Here is a 20,002-nt window from a genome sequence, read left to right as displayed (position 1 = left end):
ACAGGCTAATTAATTATATTTTTAAGGTATACACAAACACATACCAACGACATTCTTCTAAACATAAACAAAATGCATATATTTATATATAAAAAACGTAGTTTCATATTTCTTTGCATGAATAAATAAATATGAGCTTTAATCCTTGTATTTCGTTGTACATTGCATAATATTATACTGGTTTTTGTATGTCAAATACCAATGTTCTTCAATAAAGAAAACACGATTTCATATTATGATCTTTCAGGTAGGGAGGAAACAGCATAGAAGCATGCTTGGGTTTTGCATAGGTTGCTGTTTTTTGTTTCAATTTTTGTTCAAACTATATTATTATTTTAAAAGGTAATGCTGTTTTTTACAAAACAAATATATTCTAATCTTTAATGGGCAGGGAGGCATTTTATTATATTATTACACGTTAGGATATTGCAGATTCCAACATCTGACAGTTGGCTCGATCTGACACACTTACTTTGATTACTCTTGCGAGTAATATCGAAGAACATGTCCATGGAACTACCATGGAATTAATGGTATGCTCGGTTCATTGAATCCCACGGTCGCCCAACTTTCTAGACGTGATTCAGAGTGCCTGAGGGCATTTTAAACAACGGTACTACTTTGTATAACAAGCACATTGAGGCAAAATACATACGGGGGAGTAATAGTGTTAACATACCGTTAAAGTATTGCATTGTACTTTTGGAATAACTAGATTCATGTTGTTTTTTGTTTTTTATTTGTTCCGACCAGAGTCGCGTTATTAAAGTACAAAAGGAAAAGTTACCTAGTCGACTACATTTGTGGCTGGTAGTGAAACCTGACGGTTCCAAACGTTCATTCTAGCACAAAGGCAAATTGACGAGGGATTTTCAATTTTCAATCCTTTGTAGGGAAATCGGCTGGTATTTCGGCTCGCCGGAACGATTCGACATGTGTCGCCCGGTTCATTAACCTCATTGCTAATCGTTGAGTGATGGATGTCGAGAGGGTAGTACAATGAAGCCCAACAACCTTTTACGACCCTTCAGCCTCCGGCCTTTTAAGCTCTTTGTTCTCTCGACTTTTTTTTAACCCGCATATTTCATCTCATCTGACATTTTCAGACGCGCCGACTTGCAAACCCAACCAGACGAGAGTGCACGGCGTGGCAAAGCAAGAAAAGGCTAATATCTCATGCGAAGTCGACTCGAATCCTGCCGAAGTGACGTTTCGATGGACTTTTAACAATTCTGCCGAAAACATGGAAGTCGCCTCGACGAGGATAGAACGCCATGGCACCTCGAGTATGGTCACATACACACCCATGTCCGAACTTGACTATGGAACCCTACTTTGCTGGGCGACCAACCGCATTGGTCACCAAAGAGTACCCTGCGTCTACCACATAATCGCTGCAGGTAAGTTTAGTCAGAATTTATAGAATACAACAGAATATGTATTTCTCTATTATCATTAGAACATTATATTATTTTGTGGATTTAAATAAAACAAGAAATGTGACCACACACGAGGTTTCAGAATGTTACATTTCCTAGTGTGTTATATAGGTTATTAGTCTATTTACACTATCATAATTATGACTATCGTATGTTCATATTACAAATCCCTGTTAATAAACACATTCAATAGTCATATGTACAAAATACGAGATATCAAATATTATACGAATGTTTCCTACAAAAATAGGAACATGGCACCACACCCTATTCTCATATCGGGTGGGAGTGCTACACGCTCTCTATGAGAAGTTAAGGAATGACACCCTTCATCGAGCTACGTTTCTCTCCACATACGCGAGTTTTGAAGTAACCATTTACTCTTCCTTGGCCCAAAAGGAAGTGTCAACATTTCATGACCTATTAACCATGCGAGGATGATCCCTCTTCTACTACCCTAGACCTGTTACTGTAGACTGTTACAGTTAAGGCGCATATACGCATTTATAATCTTACTATTTTAACTTTACAGCCCTTAACCCTAACCCTATTTTAACTTTAACCTAAACCTAACCCTAATCCTAACTCTAATCATTAATTTAACCTCACCTTAATCCTAACCTCTGTATAACACCAATCTTACATAACCTTGACCCTACCTAACCTAACTTGTCCTAAACTTCCCAACCAATATGCTACCAATTTTAGCATTTCTCATTTAACCTAAGACAACCATGTGCAGTAACGCAAATCGATGTCGCAAACATGGTATAATAAAAGAATGGGACTCCAGCCCAAAAATTAATGATAAACCATAGCAAAACATTTTTTTTAATATATACTTTCATTTGTCTCACATATGAACATATTACTTCGGGAGTAGGAAAACTTTTAAAAAAGTAAGCATTCATGAAATCATGTCAAATATATATATAAAAATAAATGCTCCATTTTGACATGCTGAAAGCGTTTTAAATGCTTAATTAATTAGTGCATGTACGTTCACACACATATAAAAAATTAGTTAATTAATTAACGTTTTTAGTTGAGATAAAAACTCAGTGTCACGAGCGGGATTCGAACCCACGTCCTTTGGCTAGATACGCCGCTGCTCTACCACTTGAGCTACTGTGACTTCGATCCACTCGGACACTAACTTCCCATCTCAACCCCACCTTTTGAATTTTCCCTCCTTTTTGCCACTCAAAAAAAAGGTGGGGTTGAGATGTGACGTTGGTGTCCGAGTGGATCGAGGTCACGATAGCTCAAGTGGTAGAGCAGCGGCGTATCCAGCCGACGATCGTGGGTTCGAATCCCGCTCGTGCCATTGACTTTTTATCTCAACTAAAAACCTTAATTAATTGTAATATATTAATTGGTCAAGCGGACCGCGAAAGCTAAAAAATTAAGGTGGATCAGATTGGGAAATGCTATAACAAACACACAAATTCAAAAATACACGTACATTCTAATAATCCATGTACATTTCCACTACACTATTTTTACACGCTTTTACTATTGTTAGAATGTAATACTAATGTACTACAATTAAGAAATTTTTTACGGAATTGGAACTTTATGTAACCTTTACCTTAGAAAAACTACTATTTTCAATTTTTATAAACTGAAAATATTGCAATTATCATGTAAATTAAGATCTGATAAATCAACTGCGATCTATCTATTTTCACTGTCTTTTTTAGTCGTGAATGATACATCAATTATTACAAAAATATTTATACGACTTAATATATGTAAGTGTGAAAAATAAATAAAATTCGGTGTTACAATGAAATTTTTTTACGTCTTACAAAATTTATTAGATTATATCTAGATCAAACAAGTTTTTTATCCTTTAAAAGACCATCGTCGCAATGTCATTCATGAAGTAAAATTATTCGATTTATCTTATGTGAAAGTGTTTTAGTTTTCGGCTGAACATTTTATGCAAACGACTTGACAAGAAAATTACCAATTCCACCGAGAGGCCACAGGTTGACCCCATGTTCTAATTATTTTACTGATCCTAATCCTTAAAGCCGTTTCTATTACTAAAGTACGATAAATGTCCCGATTACAAAAAAACATTGAATTCAATAAAAATGGAACCAATATTTAAAATATTATATATTATTTTATACAATCTTCTCTGTCTTTATATTTATTTTTTACAACTCTCTCCTTCTTACTAACGATCTATCTGTTTATCCTTTTCTAATTATCTACATCCAGTGGAGTAATCAGTGAGTGGAGTCAAATCATTTTGAAATGAACACCAACAAAGGCATAGAGTGTAAGTGGATGAAAACATAAATAAATTAAGGGCTGATCTGCATCGTTTTGTAAACACATTCGCATCGGCTGTTTCCTGTGATGAACATTAACAAAACTAGGACACACTAGAGATATTTACGATTTACCACCATAAAGCAATGTATATCATTTTGTGACAGGGGTTGGCAATGGTAGAGGTCATATTAACCCTCAGGTTATTGGTGTTTTTGAAAAAAGCCTATTTGTAAATAGGTCGGGTTCGAATCCAGGGCCGGTGGTTTCGAACCGTGGACCTTTACCTTACAGACATGTGGGCCGTATAAACGCCTTACCGTTGTGGCCACCCCCTGCAAATCGTTATTACAATTATTGAACACTATAATAGTTCCAAAATAGCAATTACAATATATGGAGTTGTTAAATTGTTATAAAAACGATTAACAATTATTATTCCTAATTTGAAATAATATTGGTTTTATAACTTCGAATGTTAGAATAAACAAGTATCAAATATTTATTCAGATTCATTTTTATTTTTGTAATCCTATCTTCTTTGTGATTTGTAAATTAAAATATGCGTTACAAATATAAACATTTGGTTATTTTCCATTTTCTTTGATTAGTTTACAATTGGTTTTTTATGTGTACTTGCTTTTATGCTACAGTTAAAAAAAAAAGTTATATTTCACGTATTTTTTCATTTTTATGTGTGCTAAACCTTCATGACTCGTTGGTCTTGCTGGTTTAGTATGTTCTAACGGACGAAGTAATGCGTAAGTAATTAGGGTGGATAAGAACATTTTAACCAAGTAAATTTTTATTTACTGTTTAGGATTTAATCAATGGATGTGTAATATTTAAGTGTACAAACAAAAATGGTAAATCGCAAAATATCGAAATCAGTATTAAAAATTGGACGTTAATGAACTTAGAAAACGCTGAAAGAGGACACATTCCTGCCCAATTACCTCTGCTAAACCAAGTCCGAAACCAGACCCGATGAAAAAAAAGGAAAAGGCACGACAGGGCAGCGGTGGGGTAGAAGTCGGCTAATAGAGTCTTGGAGGAAAGTTGTTCGACACTTCTACGCCCGAGGAGTTAGAAAGTACCCTGCAGAGGGCTTAAAGTGTATGCTAAAAAGTTCCCGAAGGGTCGGATCTTACTTCTCCTCCCATAAAAAAGGACTTCAATGTCTGTTCCTCCCATCGAAGCTCGTCTGTGGGTCTGAGGAATTAACTCCAGCGGACTTTGCTTTTACTTAAAGTGATTTCGGTTTATTCGATTACCTAGGAGAAAAGGATAGGAAAACATCTTGTCTCGGTTTTTAGAATTGTAATCAACATCGGCCCCTTGCGTTTCTCGTTAATTATTCAAGACGGTAATTATCGATGAATATTTTTACATTTTTTTTCCATACATTCAATTTGTATTTATAACGAAAATAAGTAGCGTTTCCGGGGAAAAAACAAAGGGAGTACAAATGAATACTATTTTGGGAATGTTATTACGTTAGACGTTAGAAAGAAATATAAAAAAGAATTAACATTTCTTTGCTTAAATAAAAAACTTTAAAAAAAAATATTCTTAATAGAATTTTACAACAGCTTGGCTCCATCCAAATAATCTCGTCTTTTCGTCATATCTACATTGTATATTTTACTCTTTGTCTTCAATGTATTGACGATTATGTTTTTGAAAGTAAAATTTTTCTGTTGACAAACATTTTTTTTGTGTCCTAATTAAATTGATTAAGGAGCAGCCAAGTAAACAAATTACTCAAGGGGATACCCGAGCCCTTAACGAGTTAACGATGTAATAAAAAGAAATTAACTCTTAGGCCGTTGAATGTGAAAAGTACAAGTCCATTAATTGCCAATAGATTACAATTTGTACGATCCAACTTTTCCTCTCTTTAAGATCCCAAAGGAACGAGAGGTCAGAGATATTGAAGGATCCAATCTTCTAGTTCTCAGGAGTTTATTGACTCTCGTAAACCTCTTCGACTTTTTTTTACGTCAACTGTTCTTTTCGTCTGCCCCCGACCATATTGCCCTCTTCTGATCGATAGACACAAGTTGGAAATTTGATTAGGCAAGTACGTCACCAGGCGGAAAACAATTTCACCGAAATTCATGTTTCAAGGAAATCTATTGCAAAGATTCAAATTCAGAGTTCAATGTAAACAGAAAGAAAAGTTGGACAAAATTTTATATCAATCACACTTAACAGATTCACAATTCTTTAGTTCATTAAAATTGACATGGATGTATGCTTTCGTAGAGAGAGAACACAGAGAACAGAAAGAAGTTTGAAAACGAAATGAGTTATGAATATTTTTATCAGCTTTTTTTTCTTGTAACGTTTACTTTGCATTTTTCTCCTGATTTTATGAGAGACATAAATTAATTCCACCTTCAAGACTATTTCATTACCAAACGAAATTGTATTCCTCTATACAATTCTCCCTTTTCCAATCCTTCTATCTCTCGTCACTCNTCTCTCTATCCCTCCCACCCTCTCCCTTCCTCTTTCTTTCTGTCAGTATGTATATACAATCTACCTACCTATCTCTATATCAATACTTCTTTATTGATATATCTCTATCTACATCGATCTACCTATTTTCTCTATCTCTCATCTTTGTTTCTTTGTAACAACAACTCATCATTTGTACGTAATATTTCCTGCTATTTATGTCCTTACCTTAACTATTTTTAGTTATGTCCCTATCTATTACTCTCTTTTAGTCTTCCCTCGTTACTATGTCGTATTTCATCATTGTGTACCATCTTGCTTAGATTGAGTAAGAGATTATTATATTACATAGTTTGGACTTCTGTCTATTCTGTTTTCTCAATCCTTGCTCCTTTGGTCTGTCACGCGTCTCTTACCATTTTGCCATCATCAGTGGTACAAAGTGTCAGCGTCAATACAAATCAGACAGAATGGTAAGATTAAGATGATGGAAAACGGTAAAACAGCACGTTTATCTCTTCACCTAACATTGAACATTTTGTAGCTTATTATCACAGATTTTACGAATTTCGTGAAGAAAACTATTACAATGTATATTTTTCCACAGAAGTCTATGATCTCTTGGTGTGGATGATTGCGAAGGTTTGTTTCTAATAAAAACCAATTTTGTTTGCAATTTCTGTGATTAATTTTAAATACTAATTATTGTTTACCAATTATTTACTATAATAGAAATGACATACTAGAATATTGGTTGTTAAAATGCTGTTTAGATTGTACTGCAGTTACTCTTGTGTTTGTAAAACTATAACAGGTTCAACGATAATTTAAATAAAGAGCAGTTCTTCTTTTTTTCTGTTTATTATATATTACGCAGGGCGGGTGACCAGGACCCGAGGGGTTAAAAGCCTAAGTAGGCCCGTACCCCATACACTGTTTATTAAAATAGGTTAATCAATTATAACCATTGTTTTCAAAACGTGTTGATCATTTAATGAGGCTATTTATTAAGCAACCGCGAACAAGTGCCGAATGAAAACGGAAGGCTGCGCGTTTCAACAATGGCGAAATCAGAGAGCTAGGTGCATACTAACAAGGCATTCCGAGAAAGGAAATGGCTATCACGGAATCAACGTAATTTGCCACTTATTGAATCGGGTAGTCCTCTGATTGTAAACATTATCGGGACGTTGTTGAACGTGGCAAACATCTGCCGCCGGTTAGCGAGAAAACGAAGGCTTCTCCGAGAAGAATTCGTAGAACTAACTTTTTTAGAAATTGTACGATATAAAAAATTAAAATCAACCAAACCACTGAGTTTTTGGTTGTTTAATTAGGTAATCTAACATTTTTGTTTGTCTGTTTTGACTTATGCATGTAATTTATGTTAATTACAGTTACAAGCATATGTAGCAATTTCTATTGCAAGTTTATTTCAACTTTTTATTTATGTACTTATTTATTAATTTAGCTGTTGTTTATCTCTTAGTTAAATCATAGTTACGTGTTTAACATTGAACGCATGGTAATATTTCATACCATCCATATATCCATGGGGTCCAAAATCTGTTGGAACTATACCATAGCCATGAGGCACACGAAGAGATTCATAGAAGGGCCATCCGCAAAACTTACAAAAGAATTGCTGGAAGGCAACCGCAACCAAACCAGGATTCTGGTGGGACCCCCGACAGGACAGATGTTTCCACCTTTACTCATGGATGTTGAGATCTTTAATGCACGGACTTATCCCAGAAATGGCTTCTGCGACGCCTAGTATTTCCTAAGAGAAATACAGGAAAATTGTACATGCATGGACTTGTAACATTCTTTTTCTAGCGAGGTGGTGCAATGCTAACTAAGTTCAGAAGTGCTCTTAAAAGAAAGAAGTGCTTTGAAAAAGGCAGTTTTGTGGTTTCTGGCACAGCTTTTCAACCGTGCCTTTTTCCCACCCTGGGGAGACAGAGAAGGCACTATTTCTCCGGCTCCGGTTAGCCGGTACCCTTCAGCAAAGGTACAAGTTATTTGCAAACCACGACCACCACGCATCCAACCTCATTTAGTAGAGTCGCTTGGACATTCTACTCCCTTGGTTCAGTATTATTTTTAAGGTAGGACTGATCGCCCACCCGGGAGTTCGTACAAACCCCCTACTGCTGAACGCGTTGCTTGAAGGGTGCAGGTTCAATCACTCAGGAAGCCTCTGCCAAAGCAAAGGGGGGAATGGAAGGAGTAGGGAAGGTAAGGGAAATTTTGCCCCATCATTGGTTACCTCTAGGCAGCGGAGCTGATGGTAGGAATTGCCTAGCCCCATTTGGAAGGTTGCCCTATGGGATAAAAACAAAAACAACAATCCTGTGAGGACAATGCCACTTAAGAAAACACATGCACCAGATAGGAGTACAGACAGAAGAAATTCTGTGCAGATATTGTCAGGAAGAGGAGGAGACAGCAGAACATATTTTATGTTTGAAAGTCGATGTAGTTGCAGGTTCTTGCAACTAGGACAAAAAACCGCAAGCCCCTACACTAAGGAGCCGCTCGCTAAGCTGTGGAGACTGATTAACAACCTGAAGCTGGCCAGCGAGTTATAAAAAACAAGGGAGCCCAGTAGATCTATTGAGGTCGAGGTGCAGAAGGCCTTGTGGCCTCTTCTTTTATCCTATCCCTATAGTTACGTGATGAGTTTGTACTTGAAAAAATAACTATGATACGTTTTACGTCACAGGATGATAAAAAGATTACAATTGGGACCGTGTAAAACTTTTTATTGCTGAGTAAGCATGTAAACCCAGGCGCAGGTAAGATTGAATTTTATTAGATTAGTGAAAATTGAGGACAGATTAATTTGTAATTTTATTCATTAAATTTATTTGTGCAACTATTATAGTATATATCTGAAGACATAGCAGGATAAAGCACGAAATGCATAATTAAAAAATGATTGCTTCATTAAAAAACCAAAAATCTACAAACAAGAAAAAACCAACCAACAAAGAAGAACAAGAGAATAATATCACTGAATTATTAATAAAAAATAAAAGTAAATATTTTAATTTATTAACTCGCAGTCTCTCTCTCACTCTCTCACTCTCTCTCTCTCTCTCTCTTTTCTCTTTCTATCTATTTATTTATCTATCTATCTACCTATTTTTGTTCTCTTCTGTCTGCTTTTCTTTTCACTTCTCTTACCCTCTCTTCTCTTTTCGTGTCGAACTTGCAAATTTTATAAAAAGGTTTTAAGAATTGCATAACAAAATTGCATTTTTATCTACATGGATTCAATGCCTAAATTTTCTTACGAATAGAAATATTTACGTTTCAACTTCACTTACATAACCAATATATTTTATGTATCGACTATTTATTTATATCGTATTATCCCGATGAGATTATTTACATACAACAAATAGATCACTAGTTGCACAAAAGGGCAGGTGCATAAAAAAAATAACGCATAGATAAAGCTAAGAAGAGCTAAATAAAAAATAAATGCTAAACCCTCGATATATTTGCGTTGTATGCGAATGGATAACCTGAGTGCAGTGAGCGAATTTACCAAAATTTCTGCCATTAAAGTAAAACTTCTCTACTCGACGTAAAGTAAAGAGAACAAAATTTAATAAAGCAACAGAGCTGTTTAGAGATTTTGAAAATTAAAGTTAAATAACCCAAACTAAACCGCAGCCTGGCCAAAAGGCTCAGATAATTTTAAGAGTTTAATAACCAACAGTCGGACCTTCCCCCCTTTCCTCATGGGAAATCTAATCATTCTGGTTTTGTAGCAAGTTTCGAGTTGGCAGAGGCCGAAGCACGTGAGACCCGGACTCAAGTGGTTTAGTTTAGCATAGTCAGGTTCATGAGAGACTACCAACACTTCTCTAATTCCTCTCCGGCACACTCACGTTATATTTCATCAAGATCTATCTTAAAACAATTACAGTTTGGTACGATAATTCTAGCAAATTTGTTTCAGTGTATTTATTTTATAATTAGAACTTTGTAAGCTTGTTTCATGTATGTATTAGATTAATACTTAATGAAAAATCTACATAAGCATAACATTTTAATATATGTATAAATAAAAAATCTAAGTAATTAAATTATCATCCCTTTTTTAATACTGAAATTGCATTTTAAAAACATTTTTTTCCTCTACTGAAATTATGTAAAGTTAAGATGCATAATTAGGACTGAAGGGATTAAACTTGACTAATACTTAATCCAGACCGTCTTGAATGTCCCCTGCTGTACTAATCCTATATCTGCACGACAGCAGAAGTAACCATGGCAACAGATCACAACAGAATAATTGTACGCGGGGTCTTTGAAGGCTCAAATTAATTTCCAACAGCCATCGGACGCTTCCGCACAGTTTCCAATGTTTCGTTGGTGACAATGTGACCACTACACAGGCATAAGACGACGGTTATTACTAAGTTCGTAATGTTCTTTTACGCCTTCCCCCGTTCAAAAAGAAGGAACTTCTTCTTGCTGTAATCCGCAGGTGTTTACGCAAACTTTAACAGAACATAGGCAGACATTTTTCCCGGCTGTTCATTTTTATTCGAAACATTCAGACCCTTGAAGTCTCGGAAGATGGAGAACTCATTCCAAACAGCTTAATACTTTGTTATCACAAGAATATTTTATTAGATGCATTATACTTCTGATAAATGTAAATGAGAGTTAAACCATCGGGTTAATCTATCCCAAGGCTTAGTATTTGTACACTAAGTTAACGGTTTGAAGTTTAATTAATCAAGTGAATTCAAATATAAATTGCTTTCATGTCCGTGTTTGCGGACTTCAGTTTCCAAAATTTAAAAAAAAAATCTTGACCTTATACTCCATATATTCTCCGAAAACGTCCGAAAGCTATAACATCTTTCCCACCATTTACATCTCAATCGTTAAATGTACCTAATTCTCCTAAAGAGAAGAGAATATTAAGAGAGAGAAAGAGAGAGAGAGTGAGTGAGAACAGTGAGTGAGAAAGTGAAAAATAAAACAAAGCTTTAAGTAAGGTCAAAAAGAAAAGTAAATAGGGAGGGTGACAACATACCTAAAAACATATATATATTTTTTTTTATAGACTTGATGATGAACATCAAACATCCCACGAAATCTTCCGAAAGCTATAAGTTTCCGTATCATCGTTTACAGTCATTCCTTGGATGTACCTACTTTCAAATCTAATGGGAATTATCAATCATAAAACCCACTCCCAAACCCGGTCAAGTAGCCTTCAGAAACCTCCAGGACCATCTCCCCTGTTAGAAAAATGGCTCACAAAACGGAGTATCAGATTAAACTTCACGTACATTCATCCTTCACCGTATCACCTCTCTTCCAATTTACTACATACAACTCGGTTTTTTCGAAAAAAGCAATGTTGCCCGCTATTTTGGACTTACATCGACAATAAAAAATCCAGAGACCCAAAAGAATACAGCTCAATAATCGAAATAAACACCTCAATAGACGAAGTGACTACAATCGGAACTATCACTAGAAAACAAATGCCTTATTTACAGCTAACTACGGATCTGGACGTACGAAAGACGACTGTTGATTTCTTCTAAGATCCCATCTTCAAAAGAATACACCCATCACAGTTCCAAATCCTTCAACCAATGCCCAAGCACCCTATATCTAACCTAACTTCTCTTACAGACCTTCAGATCCCATTTGTCCTCGAAAGCACTAGACATTGATATAGATTTTTATAATAACCTCGATTCTCATTCCATCCTCTTAGTCCAATACCTTTCATCACGAATCCTTCCCAACAATCCTTCAAGACGTCTAAAGCAGCAATGACCTCGCGATTTCCTCCCTAATGAGGAACGTGAATATTGTTGTGATAGGAGAGTTGCTTCTCCACCATAGTGTAATAAAATACAGTACGACACGCCAAAAAGTATTTAATAGTTGAGACAATTCAAAATTATTGTCGCCTATACATTTTATAACCATAGTCATATAATCATATGAAAATAAATGTCTACATGATTTTGGCACAATAGAAACCAAGAAACCACAAGAAATGAATAATCAATGAAAGCTGGAAAGTAGCAAAAAGTGTCTAATAATATATATTTTAATCAAATTATTTAATAAAGGAATTATAAAGATAAACAATTGTTTACTTTGTTCCGCCTCTTCCTATTCCAGTTTTGCCGTTATTGGACCTTGATCCTAGGTAAATGGATCTTAAGGAAGTTCACTTTGGCCCATAGCGCTCTTGAGTAGGGTTTGAAATCCTTCCTTTTGATGCTGCAACGAAAACCGCGCAGTGTGAATAATTCCAGACCCTATCCGGGATTACCAACTTGGTTTCCGAGGGTTAACTGTGAATATTAACAACATAGTCGGCTTTGAGAGCTCGAAGGAACATCCGGGAGTAGCATAACACTTAATTGGCGGTGCGGGCCGAGGGGTTTTCCAATTTAGTAACTTGTTTTACGTTGATTTGACACTTGAGGGAGGGTAAGAAACGTGCAATTTTAAACAAACCAATGGTAGCAACATGTTCTAAAAATTAAGGTTATTATTCTCATCGAATAATTCATAGAATATCCAATAATCCCATCCTATCCTTAAAGTGAAAATACCCACAGAACATACTGACATATTGTTGTTTTTTTCCCCGGCAAATTAACCCTTTTTCCCGTCAGATTAACTCACTTTAATTTGGCATTAATAATTTTTCATACCAATTTAGCATTTTATTAAGTTTCAATTTAACCTTTTAAATGGTTAAGTTATTTAGGTTATTCAAAATATATATAAAAGGAATCTTCTCAATTTAAAAGAAATTCATTTCATTCATTCATTCTCAATTTCAGAAATTCATCACGGTCTTGAAACTCCAAATGTTGGAAAAGTAAAGAAAAATATTAAATTAAGAGAAAAATGGTTTTAATTTTAAGTAAAATTGAATTTTATGATTACTGATTGATATAAGCTCAACTCATGTACACATGTGGACACGTGTATCGAGTTGAACTTAACAGTTCGCCCAGTCTATCGGCAATTACAGTTTTTGTACTTTAGGATGAATTACCGACGGGTCTCGTGAGTCACCCTCCCGGATGTTGGCAGTCTCGGGGTAAGACCTTTGTGTCATCCGCCCAGCCACCAAGGTTGGGCTCACGGTAGTATCAACTGATATAGTTTTAGCAGCCAACGCAATCACTATCTAAATCCAAATCACTCACGTATAAATATATTATTTCTCATTTACATGCCATCCTTTCAAGATGAGTCAAGGGAACTCATATGTCGTCGTTGTCCTTCTCATACTACACATTCACACCAATAAATACATTCATTTTCAACAGACACAAGGTACACCAAATTATTAGTAATTATTACAATAAAACAACCCTGTTTCCTACAAGAATTGGAACAGGGCATCCAAGATACTCGCAGCCGTGTTCAAGAACAATTCTCATATCGGGTGGCATTCATTCTCTTTATGGAAACGAAGAATTGCACCCTTCAATTAGCTGGGGTCGACACGTGGGCTTTGGCCCAAAAATAAGTGTTATTGTGTCAATGTCCCGATGATGACCCTTTTTCTACGACCCTTCTTCTACCCACTTTTTTATTTTTTTACGAATTTTTAAAGGATTTTATTTTCCTTGCTTACAATTTTATACCATCAGGTTTTTTAATGTATAAGAGAAAAGGTTAACTTAATATTTAAAAGGGCTAATTTGAAGTGGAATTTAGTTCATTTCAAATTACAAACGGTTAAATTTAAATGGGAAAAGGTTTATTTAAAGGTAAAAAACTTTAGCTTGAAATCAAAAGAGTTAATTTGACGAGGAAAAGGATTAATTTAATACGAAAACGCGTTAAATTTATGGAAAACAACTCCAAAAACATATGATTTTTCTTTTTCTTTTTTTATTTTTTTTTTTATTTGCTGTTATGTATAATTATAAAATCATTAGAATCTTAAAAAAGGTATGAAATTAATTACAAATAAAATATTTAAAAAAAGGATTCTACTTTTAATTTCAGAAAATAGAAAAATAATTGTTGTTTTTATTAGCAATTATTTTTCATTTTAACATAATCTCAAATTAAAAGAAGAATCATTCATTTCTAAATTTAATTGTATATAATTTTAAATTTTCATTGTTATTAATCTTTATATGTTTTTCTAATAAGTCAATTATTTTGTACATTTTTTTTGCAGGGATTTGACTTTACCTGCTTACATTTCGTAACATTGCTAGATTTTTATGGTTTAAATAGGGGGTTATTTTAATTAAAAAGGTTTAATTTAAAGGGACAAAAAGTTTCTTTGAAATCAAAAAGGGGTTAATTTGATGTAAAAAGGGATTTTTCAAATTATAAAGAGTTATGACACGAAAAAGGGTTAATTTGACGGAAAAACCTATGCAATCAATTCACAATCTTCAGAGACAACAACTTAAAATAAGTTATACAAGACTTATCTTCGACAACTTAGGGCAAACGTAGCGGAACTGTAGGGTTCCGCCAAGCCAAATTTCCAGCTTAACCACTTCTTCTGATCCCCATGTCAAACTATTTAAGCTCTTTATTATACCAGCTTCTCGGTCCATCTTAAATATTTTGCTCAAGCTGTCTACACTTCCTCATGTCGAGAATCTTCCACACCTACCTATGATTAAATGTTGGCTCATTGGATACCATGACTGTATATGGCTAAGTTTCTGGGAAACGTTTTTAATATGTAGTGCTGTGGTGTAAAAGTGATCGACCAGCTGTTATTCAACAATATATTTGGTACGATCGGGGATGTGGTCTAATAAATGTTCTTGTGTTGAAACTACGCTAAGCTTTCGGTGTTTTATTTCACCTTATCTCAAGGCTACCTATTCTACCGAATATAATGTAGTATTATGTACAAGTTACATTTTTTTTTATGTAAATCAAAATTTATAAGAAAAAGACAGCGTTCTATTAACTATTTCTGGTTGACAGGCAATAACAAGAAATAGCTTGGTATAGAGAACTATGAGGTATAAAAATGACTTGGTGTATTTGCCGAGTGAGTAAAAGCTTCAAAGGGCTTCGAATTTTAAAGCTCCGCGCTTTGAGCTTTAAAAGCACGCCGACTGTTACGTATTGTTGTTGGTCTGTTAAACTCCCGGCCCAACTACTTTCCCTGCCCTGGGTCCGGGGGCAAGTAGTTCGCGATCGTAAACTCGGCCGAGGATGGAAGTCAGGTCGGGCAAAGCACTATTTGAATTAACTTTGTTTTCTGGGCTCTTGTTCGCCCCCTTCGAAGTTAATCCCGGGGTTAGGGAGGAAATCTGCCGGAGTGTATAACAGTGTATAAATTACTAAGTTTATACCTGTTATTCTACACACCTGTTTTACGTCTTGGAGCAATTCCGCTTTCGCCGCGGATTTACTGCTCCGTCGGAGGATAATGGCCAATAACTTGATAACGGCTGGCAGATAACCCGCTTTGTGTAATGCGCGGCCGCCGTTACCAGCACGGGAGGCCGTAATGTGTGTTTTTAAACGTACGCAAAACGGCGTCTCGGCGTGTCCCGAGCAAAACTAGACTATGAACCTAAAGTGGAAGTTAGTCATAGTTAAGCGAGAAACAGTATAAATTTGTTTTTATTCCCCGGCGGAAAATTAATCTTGTAACAAAACGTTCTGATTCTACTTTCAGAATTTTATCTTCTGCCATTTTGTGTTCAAACAATTGTTTTTACCCAAGGTAAGGTATAAAAAAAAGATTAATTAAGTTCGGAATTTGTTGTAATTGATAACTTGGTAATTGATTAATTCACGTAACAATGGATAAACAAAGGTACCTGAAAGACTAAATGAGGAAATCAACGAATGAATCAAATATTGATTTAATAAATAAAATGGGGCATCGGTGGCCGCAACGCGACATACTTTCGAATGATTATTTGGAGATCGTGAGATGCGGTCTGGAGTGACGTACGTTTTAGAAAAAACATTTCCTTATCGTGCCAACGTTTCGATCTTTATTGAGATCATCTTCAGGGCTCAAAGTGTTTGTTTTCCGTGTAGATGTCATTCTTGTGTGTCGTGTTGAGAAAGTTTGTATAGTATTTGGCCACGAGGTCTTATGTATATAACAGTAAGATAGTATCTCCCACGTTGTTTCGCCTTTTCTACCGCTTCATTTTAATATATATAAATTATGATTCTTCGATTAAAGAAACAAAACATTTTCTATGTAGACTGTGAGTTTACATCGTTGAGGTAGAGTCTATTATGTTTTTTTGGAGGGAGGACTTGAACATGATTGGCCAGCGGGGACTAGGGCAGGAAAGGGCAATTATGCTCGGTCGAAGCCCGCACTATGAAGGGCAAGTTCGTAAAAAATCGTCGCTGGCCCAAAGGCCGGGGCACCTGTCCAACTCCCACCCCCTTGCATACATAATGCATAAAGCGAATTATGCTCCGTCCGCGCTCGTTTCATGATAATACGAGCAATACAACCAGGCCATGTACGTTATTCCTAACTTCTTTTTTTTCAAGCCGCTCCGCTTGCCCTGTAAAAAAATACTGGGGAATTCTTGGCGTTTGTATTAAAAATAACCGTGGCTCTTTTCTAAAAATATGAATAAAGGAACATCATAAATATGATCATCTTAAATTTATTGAAAATTTACAATACAATGCGTTCCCTACGAATATTAAACCATTTTAGTTGGGAAATCTAGCTAAGATTATTTTTCATCTAATGTTATATATATATCCATATACGCTTTAGGCCCTTTACTACTAGAATATCGTTTATTATATTTTGATGTTTTATTAACTTCAAGAATTTTGTGACTATTTGAAAGGAAATTCACTAGTAGAAAGTTTTTAATCCATACTACATCACAATTGCTATGTATCCTAAAATAGTATTTATATAAATCACTCAGTTTGAATATATTCGTTATTCCATTTATGTTTAATGGCCTAATTGACCAAATTACTTATTTCAATTAATTATTCTTTTTTTGAAAGGTCTTGATTGGGATGAAACCGCTCGTTACACTAGCTTTTTCATCTCAACCAAGACCTAACATAAAAAGAATAATTAATTGAAAGATATTCGTTATGTTGAGCTATTTTTATTCGCTTTCGATTAATTTCTCTGCTAACGACAACCCCTCTGACGGCCCCGAGGGCTACGAGTATGTTGGCCAAATTATGATTTGTATCAAGAATGTATTTTATTTGTATGTTTTTTCTCTTCTAATAAAGACAATTATTATTATATATGCTACTGTATACCACATATAACGATACATGTTTTTTCTTTTTCTTTTCTAACTAAATCTGTTCTTACTATATCAACCTATAATTTTTCAATGATACTATTAAATTCACTAATTTCGTGGTCCGCTTCACCAATTAACATATTACAATTAATCAAGGTTGATATAGTTGAGATAAAAAAAGTCAATGGCACGAGTGGGATTCGAACCCACGATCTTCGGCTTGATACGCCGCTGCTCTACCAGTTGGGCTATCATGACCTCGATGAGACTTTTTTATCTCAACTAAAAACCTTGATTAATTGTGATATTTATACTATTTATATTTTCACATTCTTATTAAAGCTATCGGTACAACAAGATTTACACTTCCCTATTCACAAAATTTTTAACTACACTAGTTCATATCGCTTGGTTCTTTTCAACCGCCAACCGATGTTTCGGTTGAGTAGGAATTTGATCGCTTCCACATTCTCGTGCTGGAAGAGGAGTGTAAATGTTTGTATTTCTGCCGTAACCTCAAGGATCTTAAGATACCTAAAGTCCTTCCTTATTCCTTACGTTCCAAGGTGCATTGCCAATAATAGATAGATAGTATTTTGAAGTGTTTGTACAATTTTGATATTGCTGTGTTCGATATTACTGTGGTACAACCCCATAGTTTAATAACATATGTCCACATAAGCTTTAGGACTTGATTTTATTATAATATTTTATTTCATGTAGTAAGGATGGAGCTGCGTCCTATCAATCAGTATTGTTGTCTATACCGTAAACCTATTTCTGCCCTTTTTTTCTTCACATACTTTTTCCACTCAGCTTGGCATCTAAGATCATAACCAGATATTTAATTGTAAAACTGCATAGGTATTATAGCCCTATCAATGGTGAGGGACAGAACATGTTCCACATTTTTTTCTAAAGTTTATATGTACAGATTTATGCTTATTCAGCCTGATTCTTCTTAGTTTTTGTACATTTGTTTATCTTATTACAAGCCTTTTGAAGGGATTTAAACGAATGGTAGACGGTCGGTCCTAACGACATCATCGCCGGGTCATCTGTAAGCTTTGAAATTTTTACTCCATACGTTTTCGAAAAATCATTGGTGCATAAAAAGTAAAGTAGTGAGCGTAGTATCCTACTGTGTGGAACTCCTGCATTTATGGGTTTTAGTTCTGAATTCTTGTTTGACTCTAAAATGTTTGCCAGCTAGGTAAAAACTGATATCTACGTACTGCTTTGGTAGCATCTCTTTTAGTTTGCTGATGAGACTTTCTTGTTGAACATTGTTAAAAGCTTGTGGGACATCAAGAACAATAGCAGAACAAATTTGTTTTTCTTCTAGTGATTTTTTTTTATTACGCCTGTTACGTGGTGAATTTGGTTAGGGTGGTTAGGTAAATAGACCTATCGCTGAATGTCTTGTTCCAAATTGATGGTCAGGGAAGATTTTCTTGTTTTCTACAGTGGGTTTTATTCGTTTTAGTAATATCTTTTCCAAAACCTTAGTGACTATCGGTAATAGCGATATCGGTCCATATGATTTGACCTCGATCGGCGGTTTCCCTGGTTTTTGTATCATAATGACTTCTGCAAATTTCCAGATGGTGGAAACATATTTCAGTCCGATTACATCATTAACTAACGTTTAACTAACACCTTTTTCTGTAAATTTTCTTAACATATCTCCAGGGAGTGGTTGTTACTTCAAGTAAGCTGACACTGAAGGTTTCATTTGGTTTGAAACTTTCGGCAAGGTGTCTGGCAAAAATTCGACCTTTTCTCTCTCGCCCATGTAACGATTCGTTGTTAATGGAGAAATTATGGCAATTGGTCTTTTAATGTTTTTTTATTGATTCCAAGGGAGTAGTGCATATATATTATATGTTATATATTATATTAAGGATTTTTATAATAAGGTAATAAAAAACACAATTGCCGCGTTAAACTTTACTTACTGAAATACATGGCAATCGTGTTATTTCTATACCAGTTTTGACCTGTTAAATCAACCTGTTTTTAGTCATAATATATATTTCGAAAATACTATTTGAAATTCAACAAATTAATTAAAACCATGTGTCATATTTACCCTCTCAAAACCTATTACATTTCAATATAATTAACAGCTTTACAGCTTATCAATTTGGACTGGTGATTCTATTGGAGTCAGCGCCATTTCCTTTATTAATATTTAGCCGTTTCCCATTTCCATGAGTCATTTAGTGTTTTAAAACTAACCTTTATAAGAGGATTTGATAAAGCCTATGTTTATAAATTGTATTAACAACGTTGTTTGCAATAAAGTGCCCGCACCTCCCATTGTGTTGTGAATCTCCATTTCATGCTACACCATGCGTATAGAAAGCTTTTATGTAAACTTTCGACTTTACGTCTACTCAAATTGAAAAATTAACATCCCAAATTGTTAAAGTGTTTCATTATTTGAAAAACATCGAATACACTTGAAAATATTAGAGATATTTTGATTCACAAATCTAACGTCTTTCTGTATCCAATCCATCTGTCAATTAGAGTTGAAAT

At 35.0% G+C, this 20,002-nt stretch overlaps 1 protein-coding gene and 1 long non-coding RNA gene across 2 annotated transcripts in view; one reads left to right on the top strand and one right to left on the bottom strand.

The window, feature by feature from the left end:
* Positions 1–20,002, bottom strand: part of LOC112127270 — a 121,251-nt gene that overhangs the window by 46,860 nt on the left and 54,389 nt on the right. The window lies entirely within an intron of this gene.
* The window catches only part of LOC106661666 (nephrin), a 257,075-nt gene that overhangs the window by 203,025 nt on the left and 34,048 nt on the right, over positions 1–20,002 (top strand). The window contains exon 7 of the mRNA XM_024227934.1: positions 1,107–1,400. Coding sequence (XP_024083702.1) covers positions 1,107–1,400 — 294 coding nt within the window. The remainder of the gene's footprint in view (positions 1–1,106; positions 1,401–20,002) is intronic.

This window comes from Cimex lectularius, unplaced genomic scaffold, assembly GCF_000648675.2.
Source record: "Cimex lectularius strain Harlan isolate CLEC.00 unplaced genomic scaffold, Clec_2.1 scaffold59, whole genome shotgun sequence".
Lineage (NCBI taxonomy): Eukaryota > Metazoa > Arthropoda > Insecta > Hemiptera > Cimicidae > Cimex > Cimex lectularius.
Note: the sequence above shows the minus strand (reverse complement) of the source record. Positions and strands in the feature narration are given on the sequence as shown.